The 20,821-nt window shown below is 36.5% G+C and overlaps 1 protein-coding gene and 1 long non-coding RNA gene across 2 annotated transcripts; one reads left to right on the forward strand and one right to left on the reverse strand.

Moving 5' to 3' along the window:
• Nucleotides 1-6,639: 6,639 nt before the first annotated feature.
• LOC127620603 (5-hydroxytryptamine receptor 1A-alpha-like) lies at nucleotides 6,640-7,851 on the reverse strand. Its single transcript, XM_052093770.1, has one exon. It carries the CDS (start codon nucleotides 7,849-7,851, stop codon nucleotides 6,640-6,642), a length of 1,212 nt encoding a protein of 403 aa, XP_051949730.1.
• A 6,073-nt stretch (nucleotides 7,852-13,924) lies between these two features.
• Nucleotides 13,925-20,508, forward strand: LOC127620606 (uncharacterized). Its single transcript, XR_007967766.1, has 4 exons — nucleotides 13,925-14,664; nucleotides 17,000-17,231; nucleotides 18,434-18,559; nucleotides 19,452-20,508. It is a non-coding gene; the product is annotated as an uncharacterized LOC127620606 (long non-coding RNA).
• Nucleotides 20,509-20,821: the final 313 nt, after the last annotated feature.

A 20,821-nucleotide genomic window follows, 5' to 3' on the forward strand; every position in this document is an offset into this window, starting at 1 on the left:
GCAGCTGTGTGGGATACCATTAAGCCCTTGTGCTTGAATAAAATATGTATGTTTGGTCAAGGCAAGGGAACATATGAAGAAAAATAATATTTGTTGTTAATAAATTTAAATAATTTTAATTCTTATGACTATTGTTTTTGTTTTGTTCTTTGATGTTGTGATTTGTGTGAATGTATTGGGGTGGCTATTGTTACAGTACCTCTGGTGCACTTGGTGCCTGTTAAATGTAAGTCATTCTTCTCAACTTAATTATATTTTACAGATTTAAGTGCACTAAGAAGTACTGATTTTAATCCAATGTACCATATGGCTAACCTAGAGTTCAGTCATAATTTTCCTTATACTGTATAATATGTGCTATAACTCAATAAACTATAACTTTAAATAGTTAAAAACAAACAATACTTTAATCACAGATGAGTTATGTTTACTTGTTACTAGTAAATTGTACTTAAATAATTCAGTTCACTTTACTTGAGCCAAATAAGCAAACCAATTGCTTAAAAAAAATCTAAGTAAGGTCAACTAATTAAATTTTATAGTGTGTCAGGCCACATTTCTCTGCTTGTGTACATTTCCCACCTCTTTTGTTCTGTATCTAGAGGGCCGAAATCAAACAGACCACCATAATGCCCACAAAAACTGTGTAATTGTTGTATGTGCGTAGCCTGTCAAAACAGCTAAAGCAGTAATGAACTATAAATATGTCTGTGCTAAATGCATCTTGGGTTCTGTCCAATCTGTCCATTCAATGAAATTACATGCATCGCATTTCATTTTTTAATAAATGATGTGGTGGTCTCAATGGAGGACTTTCATTTTTTATATGGTACTCTTAAAGCTCCTTGGTTTGACTGCAAAACCACCACTTAAGTAAAAGCTCTAGTGACAAATGCATAAGGATCTCACCTCATGATTAGGTTAGGGCCTCTCGCTTAGGCAGCCTTAAAAGGAGTCTGTAAATAATCTAAAATAAGCAATGATACATATGGCTGCCAGAAGAACTGGGTTAACTTTTATCCCGAACCTTTTTCAATCTACTAACAAAATGCCGCAGTGAATTGTGTTATGAGTACAATTTTATTTATTTTTTTTTTACTTTGAAAAGTGTACGGAGATTTTCTCTAAATGGGCATGGAGCTGCAGTACACGAGAGAACAACTGATGGCATGAACAAGACAGACAGTCCAACTAAGCTGATCCACCAATCAGAACCTTCATTTCAGAAATTATTGGATATTTGCTTCTTCCTCTTCTTTCAGCTGCTCCCATTAGGGGTTGCCACAGCAGACCATCCATGATCTCTTCCTGACACAGCACCCAGTGGCTGAGGGACTCCCACTCACACCTACGGGTCAATTTAGAGTCTCCAATTCACTTAACCTGCATGTTTTGTGACTTGTAGGGGAAACTGGAGCAAACACAGGGAGAACATGGAAAGGCCCAGTTGAGCCAGGACTCAAACCCAGGACTTCTTACTGTGAGGTGACAGTGCTAACAACTGAGCCACTGTGCCGCACTGCGATAGTTGCTAAGTTTCAGTAAGGTGCAGGATATTTCCAGCGTCTGATGCACAAGCATCCCTGGAGTAACCACATTTTACACTGTAAGTGTATTTCCCTGCTAAACGTAAATATATGTATATATATTTAAATTTAACACGTGCAATTCAACTTTGTGAAAATACTGCATGTGATCTTTGCAGATGCTGGACATCAGTGTCCCATAATTATCCTACATTTCTCGTGATATCAAATCATTTCAATTTATATTTCTAAGTAGGAAAACAATTTAACTATACACAGAAAAGCTCATAGCGTGTTAACGTGAACATTACTACACTCATAAGCTATACAATGCTTAACAGTTTTTTTTTAACAGCGAATTATGTATGTATTAGTTTATTATTAATTAGAGTAGTTATAAAGTATTAACCTTTTTCATAGAAGCCTAATGAAAGGAACATTAATGACAACTATTCATTTAATTACATATTTAACATCAAGTTACAATAACATGGTTCTTTACACCATGCCAGCAAGAAACTTTCCCTGATACATATCATCATGTGGGACTATGATTACAACAGCCAATATATATATTGTGTTGGGGGGGTGTCCGTCATAAATTCACAGTATGCTCAACTCTATAACACCACTGCTAATAATAACTTGAAATATTGAGTAAGCTAAATCATACATTTTAATGGCACTTCAAATTAAACTCTTTGGCTGAACTTAAAATTACCATGTAAACTCAACTCTAATACATCAACTAATTAGTACTAGCTAGAACTAGCTAGCACCTTGAATGGTAGCATGCTGAATGCATTTGTTGGAAACACTATGCTAAGTTTAGCATAGTAATTGTTCATAAAACTCAAAATATTGTACAATTTCAGTTACTTAAAAGATATCAGTTTCATGAACCCAAAAGAAAGAATAAGTTCTAAATACTCATCAAGGTTAATTTATTTAAACTAATGTGTATGATTTAATTTTTGCCACCTCAAAACAATTAATTATTTTGATCATTAGGGTTTACAGTGTACTAATAAGTTGTAGATCAATCAAATCGAAATTATTCTGATAATTGTTTTATGTCTATTTTTTATGAGAAAGACTGGATTTATTCATAATTAGATTATATATAATATATTTTTGCAGCAAAGAAAAAACATATTGTTTTCACAAAGTTAGAATGCTAAATAAAAGCAATAACTGCGCATTTATTTTTTAAATTACGAACAGCTTTGTACAAGCTTGATGGAATTAATGGTCCACTCTCTGTTTAAGTTACAAGGGCCATCACTGGTGTAGTACCCTCAAAGGGAACCTTTTCTATTCCACTATTTAAAATGTATATCTTATTTTGGGTACACAAATGTACCCTAAGAACCTACTGTATTGTGTACCTTTAAAGGTAAATTTGTATGATTGTATTCTTCTGGGGGAGGGGGGGCACTTATCTTTTGTCTCCTTAATGGTACAAATATGTACACAAGGGTTAATACAAGCCATCCCAAGGGTAAAATTATACAAAATATAAAGCAATTAAATGCTTCTGAACAAATTGTCACAATACACAATAATGCCTTGAGGCCTTTCCTCCACTGAAAATAATAAAATTTAAATTGTTCACTTAACTTAAGTTGTCTTTTTGCTTTGACTCAGTCAAGTTACATTAACAAAAAATATACATTTCTTTCAGCATAAGCCACTTTGTCAAGACAGCTAAATAATACATTTTCCACTTACAAGGCTACCCAGGATGCATTGCAGCGCCTAGATTTTTAATGCTTCTATTCCGATTTCAGAAGTTTATGAACACCAGCAAAGGCTGGGCATCGAATTGTTTGAGCGGGACACACAGAGTTTTCAATATAAAGCTCAGTAATGGTGACACTCAACAAACACCATTAAATAAAATATAAGCTATTAACATCACCACACAACTATTAACTAACAGTGATGACAAAAATAGCACAAACAAAGTCCACAAATAGCAAAAAGATAAGCCTACAACATTAAACTAATTAATAATTCATGCTGCAATGCATGCTGGGAGCTGGCAAATCTTAGCTTTTTCAGTCAACTTTGTTAAGTGAGTTGAAATGGCAAATGCCATTGTCAATCCAACTTACAAGTGAATTTAATCAAAATTTAACAAGTTAAGTTGCCATGAAATTTTAGTTGTGTCAATTCAAAAAAGCTAGTTGATACAACTAAACCTTTAAGTCAGTTTTCCCTGGCAAGGGAAAGATCCATCAGCGTAATTATGATCCATAGGTCTTTGCAATATATCACTTTTTTTCCAAAATAAATAAACATTCAGTTTAATCTCTTCGTGTTGCAAAGATCAGCTGAGTAACTAACAAGAACATTTAAAGAACAGATGTCTCCAGACTGATATATTTATCTGAAGGTGAGAGTGTGCTCAAACTGTTCTTTTTTCTTAAAATTTAGACAATGATCTTGTGAATGTCCCTCAAGGCCATTTCAGTTTACTCCAAGGCAAAAATGAGAGCAATACACACTAATGGAATGTAAGGGACCTTTCCAAACAAGCCAAGTTTAAAGTTGCAGTGTGAGTCCAGAAATATGTCCCACAGAGAAAATTACAGTGTCTGTAAGACCATTTATAATATCCATTTTCAAGTTATATAATGCTGTCAGATTCTGGATATTCTTTGGTAAATGGTAGGTCTGTCAGTGCAAAGCACATTTACAAATATAAAGTTGGCAAATAATTAGTAATATGTCCACTATTACCTATTCCATTTTTCATATATTGCCAAGGTTGTGTGGGTACAGCCTCAGGATGTTGTTCAAGTAATATTTCTGCACCATTGCTTCTCCCATCACACTGTCCATGTGACCACTGAATTGATACATGTGAAATGCCACTGGAAGTAAGGGAAGTTTAAAAGCCAAAGACTAGATTTAAAGATTAAATGAATACCCCGAGTTCAAAACAAGTTAAACTCAATCTACAGCATTTGTGGCATAATGTTGATTGCCACCAAAAAAAAGAAAATCTTTAAAAAAAGCAAAAATCGAAGTTACACTGAGGCACTTACTATGGAAGTGGATGGGGACAAATATTTTGAGGGTTTAAAGGCAGAATTTTTTTTATTTATTAAAACACATGTATTATTTGAGCTGTAAAGTTATTTAAGTCGTCATTTTTACAGTGATTTTAGGGTTTTAGTGTTTGTTGACATTAAATCATCATGCAACGAAGTTGTAAAATTGGCTATAAGCTTACACAGAAAAGGTTAGTAGGCAATTTTATCACACTAAAATCATGTTAACACACATATTGTTTAAGTCTTGTAGCTATGCTTTTGCAATAGTGAGTATTTTAACATACAGTAAGTACAGATTGGCCCCATTCACATTCATTGAAAGTGCCTCAATATAAACCAGATTTTTGCATGCAAGAGGTGCAAGTCAAAATACATTTTTGTGGTTGTCAATAATATGCCACAAATGTCGACTGAGCTTAACCTGGAATATTTCTTTAAAATCACGAATTATGTAAAAGATGTATTGGGTGAAATATGCCGATTCCTACAAAGATAGAAATTGGAGATGAGGTCTGTTTTGACGTGTTATTTTTCCACAGACTTAACTGAGGTTATTAGGCTCTTAAAATATTTTTGAGAAACTACATAAAGCTTTTAATTTTTAATCATTTGAAGAGCTTTGCTTTTGGATTTACTTCAGGTTTAAGAGTTTTAAGTTGCTTGTTTGATGGAGCGTAGCATGACTGCAGTATCAGAGCAACAAAGGGCTCATGGGTATTTGCCTATGCCAGAGGCAAACTACTGATACTAACTGTCATTGCCATTTAACACATGTTATCTGTCCTCTCAGTGCAACACATTAATTGTATTGCTTTATTTTGAAATCTGATGGAAATGCTTAGGTACTTCTCCTTGTTGTAATTTAATTGTTGATCTATGTGAATGAGACACATTTAGGTCCATATGCAACTGAGACAAGCTCTGACACTTTGCAAAAGCTTCTTTATTTGCCATGATATATAAAGAAACCATTTTAGAAGGTTTGATAATTGGTATCATTTTCTATAATCTTTTGAATGTTGTGTCATGTTTACAACTGACCTGACAATAATCACATTTAGGTATGATTTAGATTTTAGTTCACTACTCTTATCCCCGATACACCCCCTCCAATAATTCAAATGCAGTCAGTTTTTGTGATCTATATTTATGTTTTTATTTCAAGCTATTTCCATTCAGTCCATCTAATTGAATAAAAACTCTGTTCAAAATAATACAAAATTAAAGAAATAATCACAAATCATTTTGTAAATAAATAATCTGATCTCTGTGTGTGTGTGTGTGTGTGTGTGTGTGTGTGTGTGTGTGTGTGTGTGTGTGTGTGTGTGTGTGTGTGTGTGTGCGCGCGTGTGTGTGTGTTTGGGCATGTTTATTTGGTTTACGAGGAATTTTTTTTAGGTTACGAACTGGTAATTACAAGGGTATTATGCTATAAATGTGGTTTATGAGGACATTTCTAGTGTCCCCATAATTTAAATAGTTTAAAAAACATAGAAAATTATGTTTTTTGTGAGGGTTGGGTTTAGGGGTTGTGTTATGTTTAGGGGATAGAATCTATAGTTTGTGCAGTATAAAAATCATTATGTCTATGGAAAGTCCTCATAATGATAGGTAGACCAACATTGTGTGTGTGTGTGTGTGTGTGTGTGTGTGTGTGTGTGTGTGTGTGTGTGTGTGTGTGTGTGTGTGCGCGCACACTGTTCCGTGCTCAGATAACGATGTCTTACCCTTTTGTAATATAGACAGATATTTATTGTTGAATGCAACAACGCAGCTCCTAATTATAGTTGTGTTCTGTGAGTTATCGTCTAATCATTTGAATCCATCCAATGGCATGATACACATTGTCTTGTGGTGGAAGCAGATCAACTTAACAGATAAACAAATACACAAGGACAAAACTCTACCTCTTCTTGTGCGGTACCGTCCCTATTCCTTCAGACTGAATGCATCCGACCAGTTATTTCACAATCAGTATCTGCAAATTAGCCTCCAATAAAGAGCTTTGTTCAAGAAACACCTTTTGATGAGATGAAACAGTCCCTCAGAGTTCACTGTCTGATACATTTGCATCTCAAAAATTTCTTAAACGCATTTTGGAAGTCTTTATTAAAGTAAGCATATATGATAGGATTTAAAAGTGAGTTGGAATATCCGAGCCAATTAATGACCGCCCCCAGCCACACTGGCATAAAACAGTCTTTACAGAAAGGCAAAACAAGCGCCACGATGAAAAAGGGCAGCCAGCAGAAAATGAAAGTGCCCATAATGATTCCCAGTGTCTTCACCGTTTTGCGCTCTCTGGCCAGAGCCACTTTGCGCTTCGCTTCCGTATTTCTTTCGCTTCTGTTCTCGAAGCACGACTGTGGGTTGTTTGGCAGGGCGAGGTGCTGTTTGGATACGTTTTGAACTTCTGTAATCTCGAGCGATTCCCCGTGCTCCGCATTCTTCAGCTCTCCGTTTATGCACGAGCTGGACTGTGGCTCCACGCCGCTTCGCCGCCAAGTTTTGCTCACCTCGCCGTTCGTCTTCCTCGGAAACAACGCAGGAGACACGTTCAGGCATGTATCCGATATTTTTGCTTTCTCTGTTTTCCTCACAGTTTTTCTTATTCGAAACCTCGCCGCTCTGAATATCCTCCCGTACAGTACCAGCATGAGAATGAGCGGGATGTAGAAAGCTCCAAAAGTTGAGTAGATGGTGTAACCGTGGTCTTGGCTGATTGTGCAGGCGTCGGGATTTGCGCGGTCCTCTGGTTTCCTCCAACCCAACATGGGTGGAATCGAAATGGAAAACCCTATTAGCCAAGTGAGGCTGATCAAGATAGCCGCTCTTCTGGGGGTCCTTTTATTAACATAGTCAATGGGATCAGTGATGGCCCAATACCTATCCAAAGCTATTGCGCACAGGTGCAGGATGGAAGATGTGCAGCACAACACGTCTAAAGAGATGAATATGTCGCACATCTCCTGCCCCAATGTCCATTTGTTCAAAACCTGATAAAGGGCCGCCATGGGTAGCACCAGCACCGACACCATGAGATCTGTAACGGCCAAGGAGCCGATGAGATAATTAGCCACATTCTGAAGCGATCTCTCCAAGGCGATGGCAGCGATTACACACGCGTTCCCTAAAATCGCAAACAGGATTAACGCGCCCAGGAAAAGCGAGGCGACTATTTGGTAACTCAGAGCAACTTCACTAACTTCCGTCCTGTTCTCACTCCGGGTTTGGATTGCTGTTGTGTCGTTTGTAATATCCATGGTGAGAGCGGTCACGGCGTTCAGAAACAGCCCGTTACGCCAGCGTTTCCGTCCAGCGTCACCTCGCTACTCTGAAGACACATGACGGTCTCCGGTCTCAGGAAGTGCCGCGCAATCGAGCTGCTATCATTGGCGCCCGGTGATGAAGTGAATTTATATATACGAGTCGTGCGAAGTGCGTCAGAGATGGCGGAGACGTTGGAGAGCTTACTTTGACACAGCGATTTGGATGTAGATGTTTTAAGTTGTACCTACAGTATGTTTTGAGATGTCAGAAATATTCAACAGTTGCTGTCGTGAAAGTTGTGGAAATACGTAGGCCAACTAAAATAAAAGAGGGTTTTTTTCACAAGGCTAATCCTAGCGAACAAAGTGTAATGAATTGAAAAAGTATGTTAATTAAAAAATGTATAATAATACATTATTATTATAGGCACACCTGAAGAAAATAAATTGCTTTTATGTTGTCACAAAATGAATCACGATCGAAAAAATAGAGTTGTTTTGATTAAAATTCAGTTTTTAAAAAAAGTGTTACACTTGTGTTAAAAGGCCCCTAGCAGGGGTTATAGTGATATCGTGTTGAAATTGGGGCAATAGTTATAGTGCAAAATGTGTAAACTAATGCAAATAATGTTAAGACAGCAAAATGCTTTTTTGAGTAACAAATTATGCTTACTCAAAATAATTACTTAATTAACGATATCCTGTTAATTTCAGACACATTTGGAATTTATAACATCCCAAGTAGGCCTTTTCTATAAACAAATTAATCTCCAGTGTGATTGGATCAGTCAAGGTAACTTTGTAACATTTTCAGAACAAATCTATTCCCCCCACACAAAAAAAGAAGTGTTTTATAGGGGTCTTTAGCCACTGCAACGGGGGGCTTTCTACCCCAAATACCATCCTTTCACTTATTGGACAGTTATTAAAAAACATTTGATTTAATGACCTTGAACAAACTAAAATAAATAAGTATATTGTCTTAAATTAAATGTATATTTCATTAGATATACAGTGCATCCGTAAAGGATTCACAGTGCTTCACTTTTTCCAAATTTTGTTATGTTACAGCCTTATTCCAAAATTGATTAAATTCATTATTTTCCTCAAAATTCTACAAACAATACCCCATAATGACAACGTGAAAGAAGTGTGTTTGAAATCTTTGCAAATGTATTAAAAATAATAAAAATCACATGTACATAAGTATTCACAGCCTTTGCCATGACACTCAAAATTGAGCTCAGGTGCATCCTGTTTCCACTGATCATCCTTGAGATGTTTCTATAACTTGATTGGAGTCCATCTGTGGTAAATTCAGTTGATTGGACATGATTTGGAAAGGCACACACCTGTCTATATAAGGTCCCGCATGTCAGAGCACAAACCAAGTCATGAAGTCCAAGGAATTGTCTGTAGACCTCCATGACAGGATTGTATTGAGGCACAGATCTGAGGAAGGTTACAGACCATTTTCTGCTGCATTGAAGGTCCCAATGAGCACAGCGGCCTCCATCATCCATAAATGGAAGAAGTTTGGAACCACCAGGACTCTACCTAGACCTGGCCGCCCGGCCAGACTGAGCGATCGGGGGAGAAGGGGCTTAGTCAGGGAGGTGGCCAAGAACCCAATGGTCACTCTGACAGAGCTACAGCATTTATCTCTGGAGAGAGGAGAACCTTCCAGAAGAACAACCATCTCTGCAGCACTCTGCCAATCAGGCCTGTATGGTAGAGTGGCCAGACAGAAGCCACTCCTCAGTAAAAGGCACATGACAGCCCGCATGGAGTTTTCCAAAAGGCACCTGAAGGACTCTCAGACCATGAGAAACAAAATCTGAAATGTTTGGCCTGAATGGCAAGCGTCATGTCTGGAGGAAACAGGCACCGCTCATCACCTGGCCAATACCATCCCTACAGTGAAGCATGGTGGTGGCAGCATCATGCTGTGGGTATGTTTTTCAGCAGCAGGAACTAGGAGACAAGTCAGGATCGAGGGAAAGATGAATGCATCAGTGTACAGAGACATCCTTGATGAAATCCTGCTCCAGAGCATTCTGGACCTCAGACTGGGGTGAAGGTTCTTCTTCCAACAGGACAACAACCCTAAGCACACAGCCAAGATAACACAGGATTGGCTACGGGACAACTCTGTGAATGTCCTTGAGTGGCCCAGCAAGCACAGGCGGAAATCGCGGGGGGGTCAGGACCCCCCCTATCTGAGGGTTGTCCCCCCCTAAAAAATCATTAAAATATGTGTATTGTAAATAGTATAATGATATATTCTTAAAATAATTGTTTAAGAAATAAAATAATACAATTGCAAACGGGGCAACAACAAAAAACCTCTTGGTGTCCCCTTCAAAAATTGCTCTTGAGAATTGTTATGTTTATTGTCCCCCCCAACATTTTGATGAAATTTTCACCCCTGCCAGCAAGAGCCCAGACTTGAACCTGATTGAACATCTCAGGAGAGATCTGAAAATGGCTGTGAACCGATGCTCTCCATCCAACCTGATGGAGCTTGAGAGGTCCTGCAATGAAGAATTGGAGAAAATGCCCAAAAATAGGTGTGCCAAGTTTGTAGCATCATACACAATAAGACTTGAGGCTGTAATTGGTGCCAATAGTGCTTCAACAAAGTATTGAGCAAAGACTGTGAACACTTATGTACATGAGATTTTTTATTTTTTATTTTTTGTAAATTTACAAAGATTTCAAACAAACTTCTTTCACAATGTCATTATGGGGTATTGTTTGTAGTATTTTGAGGAAAATAAGGAATTTGATCCATTTTGGAATAATGCTGTAACATAACAAAATGTGGAAAAAGTGAAAAGCTGTGAATACTTTCCCGATGCACTGAATAATTGGCAATATATATATATATATTAGATTAAATTAATTGCTTAAAAATCAACCTTTAGACACCACATGCAAAGATCTCATGGATCAAGGAAATTATGCAGTGCATAGTGATAAAAAGGTTTTTAGGAAAGTATTCCTACTGCGGTACTTTTTGTTGCTATTGATTGTTTTGGGAGAAAATAAAATCAGAGAAGCCTTTTACCTTTTACATAGTTCTTATATTTATTTTTATACATGATAATTATTATCGAAATATTAAAATGGTATACTATTTTAATCTTGTAATTGTGCGTGGGGAAAATGCACTTTCAGCACCACGGACAGTTCCACGTGTTACACAGAACGGAAATTTGCTGCCATCTGGTGAGAACATGGCAGAAAGATGAGAGGAAATAATGACAGCTTAGTGTTGAACGGGAACCAGGGGGTGGACGGGACACGGGGTGAATGCCTCCGGGGAGTAAATTTCGAGCATTCTGGTTCAAACTGATTACATTTTAAGTGAACGAAGAGGATATTTATTCTTTATCTTTCATCCACTGAATAGCCTTAGAAAGCTTTGCGAGTTACGCACATAAATGTTGTGGGATCTATTGCGTCTGCGGTTGCGTAACTTGCGTTGTGTTGACTTTCGCGAATTGATAAAAGTTACGTAATACACGCAGCCAATGGGAATGCGTCTCTGTCAGTGTGCGACTCTGCGTCCTCACATCACCTCAGGCTCAGACTGAGAATTTTCTGCAGTAAAATTGACGAAAGTCTTAACAGAATCCGTTACTTTATCAGATCCGATAACAGAAACGATTACATTACATCGATAAAGCTGCGTGATTGTACATGGTGATCCACAAGCACGTGACAGATTTACAAATGCATACATAGGCCTACGTCAACAAATGCACGCAACAAATCCTCACACGCTCAATTGACAAATCCACAAACCAGAAGAATGTACCAACATACTTCACTCACGAGTCACAATACAATATACTAATAATCTGCAATATGTGGAATTTAGTGCACAAATAAATGCCGTTTGTACATACACGAGCGTTTCATCATGCTGGGGCCATGGTTTTGCATGACTGACACAGTTACCACTAATTCATTATGCGGGAAAATTAGAAATATCCAGTAGATTTGGGTTTTTTGTATTTTTTTTTTTTTTTTTTTAGGAAACGTGTTTAGAAGTTTTCATTTCGGTTCATCACTACTGAGACTATTTTAAAAGTCCTTACTTATTTTACTATTATAGCTTACTTTCCATATATCCATTGTTATGTTAGCCTAAATGTGTATTGTAAATAGAAACTATGTATGTCAATATAGAGATATGTATTTAAGCTTTTAGCTGTCATTAATGCAGATTATCAAGCCACTATGGACTTTTACTGTACCATTTAATTTTTTTATTACACTGACCGGTCAAGTGTTTGTTCTAATGCTCTCCATAGCCATAAAGAAAATGCATGGTTGCATCATTTTCATCTTCTGTAGTTTGCAATCTCTAGTGCTCCTTGCAATGCACTGATGAGTCTATTTTCATATGATTTATGCTACTGTCAATACAGTTCGAAAAGAACTCTGTCTCCTCTTTCTTTAGTCAGTGTCAACTGCATCCTCCCTGTTCCTTTCAACTTTACATGTGTATAACAATACACTGAACTGAGAGGTCTTAAACATTCTGCAGTTTTCTTTAACCTTTAACACATGTATTTAAAAGGTTTGTGTGACTGCAGCCTATGTATAGGTTCCTGTACAATGTATCTTTAATTTGGACGGAATTGAACAGGCAGTTCTCTCCAAGCACAAATTCTATTGAATGAAAGGTGATTTATGCATATCTAATTCATTAATATTGTTCAGTGATCTTTCACCCCATTAGTATCCCCCCAGTAAATCTCAGCCATTTCCACCACTACTCATAAAACCATGCAACACTGATGTTTCCCTCTACCACCTCTTTTTCAGCTTAAAATGCCAGAATATGGACAATATCAATGTATTTTACATTGGCATTCTCAAAGTGAATAGACATGATAACCAAGACAAGAAAGTGTTTCATACCACACATACATTGATAACATTAGCAAATATTACTTATATAAATATGGCATTATTTAATGATCAACTGATCATTCACATGAATGTACATTAAGTTTAAAATGAAATACCTTTATTCACATAGGTCAACAGCAACTGATCTGTGAAGCATTATACATGGTAAAAAGTTGTAACCTGCAATTGTTACCTTAATGAGCTATTTCTACCATGATCTAACCATTAACATTAGTTTTGTTTGTGTACCCTAACGTATTCAGGTTAATTCAGTGATGTTAAATCATATTTTGACTTCCAATCAAAATCAACCCAGTTAATTTATATGTTACCACATGGAGCATATTTTTTAGGTTAACATTATTAATGACTTATTCATGAAAGGTATAATAAAGTGTTACCATTAAAATATCAAGAGCATTACCAGCCTTTTTTTATCAAAGATAGAAAATGCAGCACCAAAAGGGAATATTAATGAATGAAAACTGTAGATCTAAAGATGATCTAAACAGCTTGTAGTATAATGTGCTTTATCTTGGGCACACAATCACAAATATCTATATTTAAACATACATTTTTGTTCTTGATCGATTTGCACACAAGAACTGTGCTACTTATCCTGTCTTTTGATTTAGGGGCATGTTGTCCAGCAGAAATTCACTATTTTTCTTGTTCTTGAAAACCCCGAAGATGTGGTAGATATTTTGTTATTTTTATTTCATTAACTAACAAATAGTCATTTTTCAAAATATGTATAATAATTTGTATAATAGTGTAAATTATAATAGTTTACACCTCAAATTGTATCTGTACTTAATCACTGTACTGCTGTTTAAAAATTAGGGTTTAAGTAGGCTGCTACAGATTAATAGTATTTGGGGGGAGGGATACCAAATGAAGCTTCAGGGAGAAAAATACAGTCAAACTGTATAAAATCACACTCATACTCTCATATGCTGCTGATTGTTCTGAATGAAAAAGAGCTGACCACATCTGTTCAAAAAGGTTGGTCTAGTTATTTCACCTAATTTTTCCACCCTTATAACACAATGCATGCATTGTGGGATATGTGAATTCTACTGGCCCCTGAGGACAATTGGGTCGCTGAACTGCCACTATTTAGGGGGCTTTACCTTTGTCAACAGTGCAAAATACTCCAGGGGGCCAGCATGTTCCTGCTCAACTCTGTGTTCTAGGCTTTGACAATGAGGTCAAATGTTCCCAGGTCTGCAACAGAGTGACAGTCGCTTGTTGGATTACTCAAGAATGGACAACTGTCCAGTTGTCCAGTCTTGGAGATGGGCTCACATGGAGGAGAGGACCTTGGGCGTACAGCTGAGGCCCTTTGTCTAGAGATCAGGCCCCTGCAGAGGGCCACACTTGGTGTTCGGCTTGCCCACAGGAAGGCCTTTAGTCTGGACTGCACTGACATACATCGAGAGGCTCGCAACAGGAGACAAGACTCCCTGGAAAGATACTGTGATCTCAGGGCAGAGCATATGCTCATGTCGACAGCCAGCCAGCAAGCTTCCACCTCTCCATGCAGGACCAACATGCTGTCTTGGAGGGCAGATCTAGAACCTGTTAGGGTGGGTGTTATTAGAGGCTCACAGATCCCCAATGAGGATCAGGAAGCAGGCAGCTCATTGAGCCACAGAGCTCCTCTGATGTCTCTCAGCAGCTCTGAGGAGGAACAGGAGGCTGGAGAACTTGCTTGCAGAGCTCCAGTAGGGCTCAGTGTAGCTTCATCCCTGCTTACACCAACTCCATCTGGGGATTGCATTCTAGAGTAAAAGAGAGAGGAAACGACTGAAGCGCATAAGGAGGAGACAGAAGAGGAGAGAGTGCTGCAGACAGAGCCAGCAGCAGAAGAATGTGCAGGTGAGATGTAAACACAGCCAGACATTTACATGCACACACATACACACATGCTGTCTGAGTTGGAATAGTAACATTTAGGGGAAGCTCAAGCTGGTGGTGTTATCTGCAGCAACTGATGTGTAAGATCAAAGCTTTTGTCAGAATATTAGCTCTCATGAGAGATGCATTTCTGCAGTACTGAAAAACAACTCTGACAGAAACACAGAACTTTGCCATGAGCTAAGATAAATTATATAAAGCTTTAAAACTAAGAAAGAAAGACAGATTCCTTATTGTTTCCATTACAATCTGATGTAAACCTTAAATATATAATTATTTTGACTAATAAAACCCAGTTAATTTAGATGTCACATAAAGCAAATCTTTTAGATACAATTTCTTTTGTATGCATTCTTATTGATATGGTACTATAAATGCTATATCAGTTTGGCTTTTTGAAACATTGAATTATATTTTACATACAATTGTAAAGATTAAAATGATTAAATTATTAATATTGTATTCAATTAAATGTGTAAATTTAATTTAATTAAAAATCATCTGTGCATTTTCCATTTCCCTTTTTTATTTGTAACTAGTAGCACCTAATAAACATGCAAATAAAAACAAATCTAGAGCAAATAGTTTCCCTAAAAAAAAATGTCCTTGTATCTGGGCAGCGGGACTTAAGTTGTGAAATTTTGAATAATACCAAGGTATAGAAAGGAAAAAAATATATAATTGTTTATGTTTGCACGAGTGTTGGTTATTGATGTTTATCGGATGTTATTGACATCACAGCTGATTTTCTGTAAAGCTGCTTTGGAACAATGTGTATTGGGTAAAGCACAAATAAAAAACTATACAAATAAAAACATTTTTACTTAATTTTATTTTTATGTGACTTTCGTGTTAAAATCTCAATGGTCTCTCTTTGTACTGTCACATAAACAAGGGATTTTACCAATCAGAAATTAGTATAATTATTAACCTTATTTAAACTTTACAAAGATTTCAAACTAACTTCTTTCACAATGTCATTATGGGGTATTGTTTGTAGAATTTTGATGAAAATAAGTAATTTAATCCATTTTGGAATAATGCTGTAACATAACAAAATGTACTTATTTAAATAATACTTTATAAATTCTGAATCTACTGATTACCATTGCCCAATGTCTGACAAACATTTTGAGTTGTTCAAACATCATCTGCAGCCTGAAACTGAACTTTTAATAGAAAGTTTGGATTGAATGCTCCTGGCTTCATATGAAAGGTATAGGATGCTCCCTTGCTCCCTATTTAGTGAATAACTTTGCTAAAAATGCTGCACAAATGCTGTTTTTCTGAACTGGTCTCAGAATAGTTAAAAATGCATCTTATTTTCATCCAAACTCCATATAAACCCTCTGAAAACAATACAAATTTTCTCAATGTGAAAATGCTCAATAAAAATAGGATTCCTAATGAAAACCTTGTGTTATTGTCCACTATAGTGTACATTGTGTTTAGCAGTGTTGCGTTTGCAATAAATTGCTAAAATGAAAAAAAAAAAAAATGGCATTTCGGATTAAACTAGAGACTCTAATCTTTTGATTCAAACAGGTTTCAATGTAAAAACTTAATTAGGTTTTTTACCAGATGCAGTTTTGTTAACATTTCTCCCAAAGACAAGCTCTGCTGTGAATGGCACCATGTTGTTTTATCACATGTCTACTTTCGTCTAAAGTTTAATCCTTTACTTGCAGCCCAGAGTGTCCTGAACTGAGATCAGTTGGTTTAAATGAACTGAAATTATGCGTTGCATATAGCAAAGCCAAAATATATATATATTATACAATTATATACTAGTTAGGTTATTCACCATTTTCTATGCAGTGAAAGAAGACAGACTTTCTTAATGGTGTATTGGGATTTCCTGAACACGGAAAATCCTTTTATGAGATGCGCTTTAAGTGATAATGACACACCTAAGGAATGAGGGGCTAGGCCCCTGGAGGCCCCTGAGCGTGTGAGAGCTGTAATTATGGATATGTGCCCTGTGCTCCAGAGGAGCCATGTGTGGGACACACTTCCACTGATCTTACCTCATGGGACAATCTGAGGACAGTCTAAAAGAGGAAAATCAAGGGATTCTTATTGTGTGCATGATAGTCCAATAAGCAAATCTGGTAGAACATTTTTGTATCCTAAAAGACAAAGATTTCCCAAGCTAGGAAGGGTCTACATTTAAAACTGTTTATGTGAAGCATTAACATTAAACTGAAAATGATGCTCCCGAGTAAAGGGGAATCACACTACATTAGTAAGATTAATAGCACTGAGTCATCTCCTCTTCTCTCTCACTCTGTTGAAGAGCTCTACAGGGAACCCATCCAGCAGCAGTGAGGACGAAGAGCTGCCCAGCCTAGACCGTGAAGGCTATATCTGTGCTGTTTGTCTGGATGTCTACTTCAGTCCGTACATGTGCCATCCCTGCAATCACGTCTTCTGTGAGCCTTGTTTGAGGACACTGGCCAAGAGCTGCCCCACGAACACACCCTGTCCATTGTGCAGGACAACCATAACATGTGTTTTCTTCCAGAAAGGTTTGAATAAGCGAAAAAAAAACTTTAAAGATTCTGGAATAGTTTTTGTTTGCTTGGTTTGTTTGCATTGACCAATTGACATAGTTATGATCCTGCTTCCTCACTTTATGCCCATTCAAGACAGTATATAGGCAACAAGGGCTATTTGTCCCAAGAGGTAGTTGTCACAAGGCTATTTCTCAGTAAAGATAAGGCTTGAAGTCAACACAGAACATAGATGTCTCTGGCAGTCGTTCTGTGTGTTATTTTCAAACACCTGATTTAAAACGATAATACTCTTAAATTAGAATACTAACTACATTTACAAACTCATTTTAAATATATCATTATATTTTATGCTGTTGATGTAAGATAAAAAAAAGTGAGTACCACATATTGATATTTTGTGTTACCTTTTATTTTTTTAATTGTTTTGTATCATAACTGTTTAGGAGTTTAAAGGATAAAGGCATTTTACTAAAAAAAAGAAAAAGAAAGTCTATAATAGGCTGTATCATGGCAGGTTCCATTGTGACAACTTACCTGTTAAGTTGTTGTAGTCAAGACTTTAAAGGGATAGATACAATTCTGTCATCAATAATGCACCCTCGTGTTATTCCAAACCTCTTTCATCTCTGAAAAAAGAGGTGTTTGGCAGAATGTTAGAGACTGACAACCTGTCACCACTCACTTTCATTGCATCTTTTTTTTCACTCAAGTGAATGTGAAATGGTGAAAGTGAATGGTGACTGGAGCTGTTTCAGTAAAAAGTGTGACAACTAGCTCTGATTTCACCTATTCACTATGTGAAATGAAGTGACAGCAGATATTTGTTTATAATCCAGGTTGAAGTGACAACTGAAAATCCACTGGGAGATTAATGTGGGTTGGCAATGAAATATTTTGTGAAGGTGGAATTTTTGACAGAGACCAAATAACAATCTTCCTGCTTGGATGAAGCCATTAAGGGTTTTTGACACTGACTGAACAGAGGCCCTTATGTTGATTTCCAAAGTAAATATGACATAGCTAACACAACAAAAGGGCAGACAGGACAGATTAATCCAAGAAGCACACTGTATAAGATATATGTACGTATATAAATCTACATAAAATGAGTCTTGGATTTCTGAAAATAATGCACGTTGACCTGTTTTAATTAATTGCACTGAACACACAGATGATTAATGGATAAATAAATGCACACATCCCACTCTCTGCAGAACTGAACCAGACAGCTCGTACATTCTTCCCAAAGGAATACCTGTCTCGGAAGCAGAATTTCCAGAAAGCATGCTGTGCAAAATGGCCCCTTCCGAGTTGCCGTAAACTGTTTCGAATATTTGGAGGTAAACCATAGCATTTGAAAAAACAAATGGCATAAGGAACAAAGTGTCACGATTCACTGCTGTCTGGCCTGTGTTTCTCCCCTGTCATCTGTTCCCGGACTACACTTCCCATTATTCCCTGCTCTCATCTCTGCCAGCTGTCCTTCATTGTCCTCACCTGTGTTTCATTTAGTCATTATCCTTTGTGTATTTAAGCCCTGTTGTTTGATCATTCGTTGTCAGTTGTTGTATGTGTTTGACCTCCCGTGTTTAACCTGTGCCCTTCGTAGATGTTTGCTCCTGTTCATGTTCTTGTTTCCCCATCGTGGATGTTTTATTTGTTCCTGTGTCTACCAGTTATTTGTATTTGTTTATTTTCATTAAAATCCTTAGCTGCACCTTAGCTTCTTCCCAGCGTTACACAAAGGTTAAAAACGAGGGTAACAGTAATATAACTATACATGTATCTTTGATATAACTAGATAATAGATATATTTTAAATATTTTGGTAACACTAAAAAAAGGTTCCATTTGTTAAAATTAGTTAGCAAAATTAGTGAACATGAACTAAAAAAGGATCAATACTTTTAAAGCATTTACTAATCTTGGTTAATGTTAGTTTCAACACCTACTAATACTTTTAAAATCAAATTTTGTATTTGTTAACATTAATTAATACAGTATGAACTAACAATAAACAATTTTACATTTATTAACTAGGCCTAACATTAACAAATATGAATATATGCTGTAAAAATATAGTGTTCATTGTTTGTTAATGATACCTAATACATGAACTAATATTAACGAATTGAAGGTTTACCAGTATTGTTTATGTGGCATTAATACTCATAAAATAAACACTTCTGTCTTTCTCACTCCCACTATCTATCTATCTGTCTGTCTTTCTTAGGCTTTCAAAGGCAAGCAAGTCCAATTGGCAGGCGCCAGTTCCCTCACGGGAGCTATCGGCTAGATGCCTTCAACTTCGAGGATGATTCGCATGGCTGGCGATTTAACATGGACATGGTGATCATCTATATATACTCTGTCAACTGGGTCATTGGCTTCATTATCTTCTGCCTCTTCTGCTATATCTTCTTCCCTTCCTTTTGAAAAGGAGGCAAAAGGGAAGCTGTCTGCAGTGTTTTAGATCTTTTAGGACAACGGAGTAGACAACAAGAAAGGCATCTTATGCTGTAACTGAAATTTCTGGACTATCATAATTAATCATAATCATAAATGAGTTTTTGATTTGCCTAATATCTGTTTGCTTTGAAACAGAATGTTGGCTAACTGTGTGGGGGAAGCTTTGTATGCATAATCACCAGCATTTTTTTTCTTTGTACTCACACCAGTGGACTGTTTTTATTTATTTATTTTTTCACAATTTGCATTCACATTTATTCAGTGTGAATACTTTTAAGAAAGGCCTTCGCTTACAGTTTATGAACATTGAGTGCAATGTTCAGGTTTGTAAAAATATTAAATGGGGTACAAAAGTCTGAAACCATAAGTAAAAATGCTTCTAATTTACATTTTTCTTAAATCGAAATTATATTATTAGTATTCCAATTTGAGTGAAAAGTTGATAAGCTTTTTTTCTTTTTCTTTTTTTTTTAAGAATGAATTCCAGAATTTCTTGTATTTGGTTTGTCTCCCTTTAGCTTTAAAGATAGCATGCACTTGAGCTGGCATGGACTCCACAAGTTTGTGCAAATCCTGAAGATCCATGATCAAAATGTGTGCTTCAAAGGAAGCAAGAAAATCACAAAAGAGTGATATTGCACAAATTAGTTAACATGGTCAATGTCATAAATTTGCTCACGTTAGTGACCTGGAAATAGTGGAATTATTTATTTGTTTCAAAATCCTCCAGCTTTCCAGATTTATATTAGAGTTTGAATCCCAGATTTGGTGTTAGACTTTTGGAACCCTTCTGTACATCTAGACTGAATCTGAAAATAAAGGTTGCTGAAATCTATAAATTGCGGAAGGTTGTGATTTGTTTAATAATTTTATTGCTTGATGTTTTTTGGTCAATTGACCATGATGGTTCTAAGTCAGGTCTCAAAAACCAATGCTTGGTTTGATGTCTAAGTGTACGTGCCAGAAGTCTTTGAAAATGTTCTGTAATTAGATAACAGTTCTTCTTCTTCTTTTTGCATTAGGAAATAACTTTTTTTAATTGTATAAATGTGTTTTACTCTCCACATGGTATTAGAAGTTAATTTATATGGAAGTATTGCTATATTAAACATTTTCAGAGAAATTATAATAATA

Source organism: Xyrauchen texanus, chromosome 27 (genome assembly GCF_025860055.1).
Source record: "Xyrauchen texanus isolate HMW12.3.18 chromosome 27, RBS_HiC_50CHRs, whole genome shotgun sequence".
Classification (NCBI taxonomy): Eukaryota; Metazoa; Chordata; class Actinopteri; order Cypriniformes; family Catostomidae; genus Xyrauchen; species Xyrauchen texanus.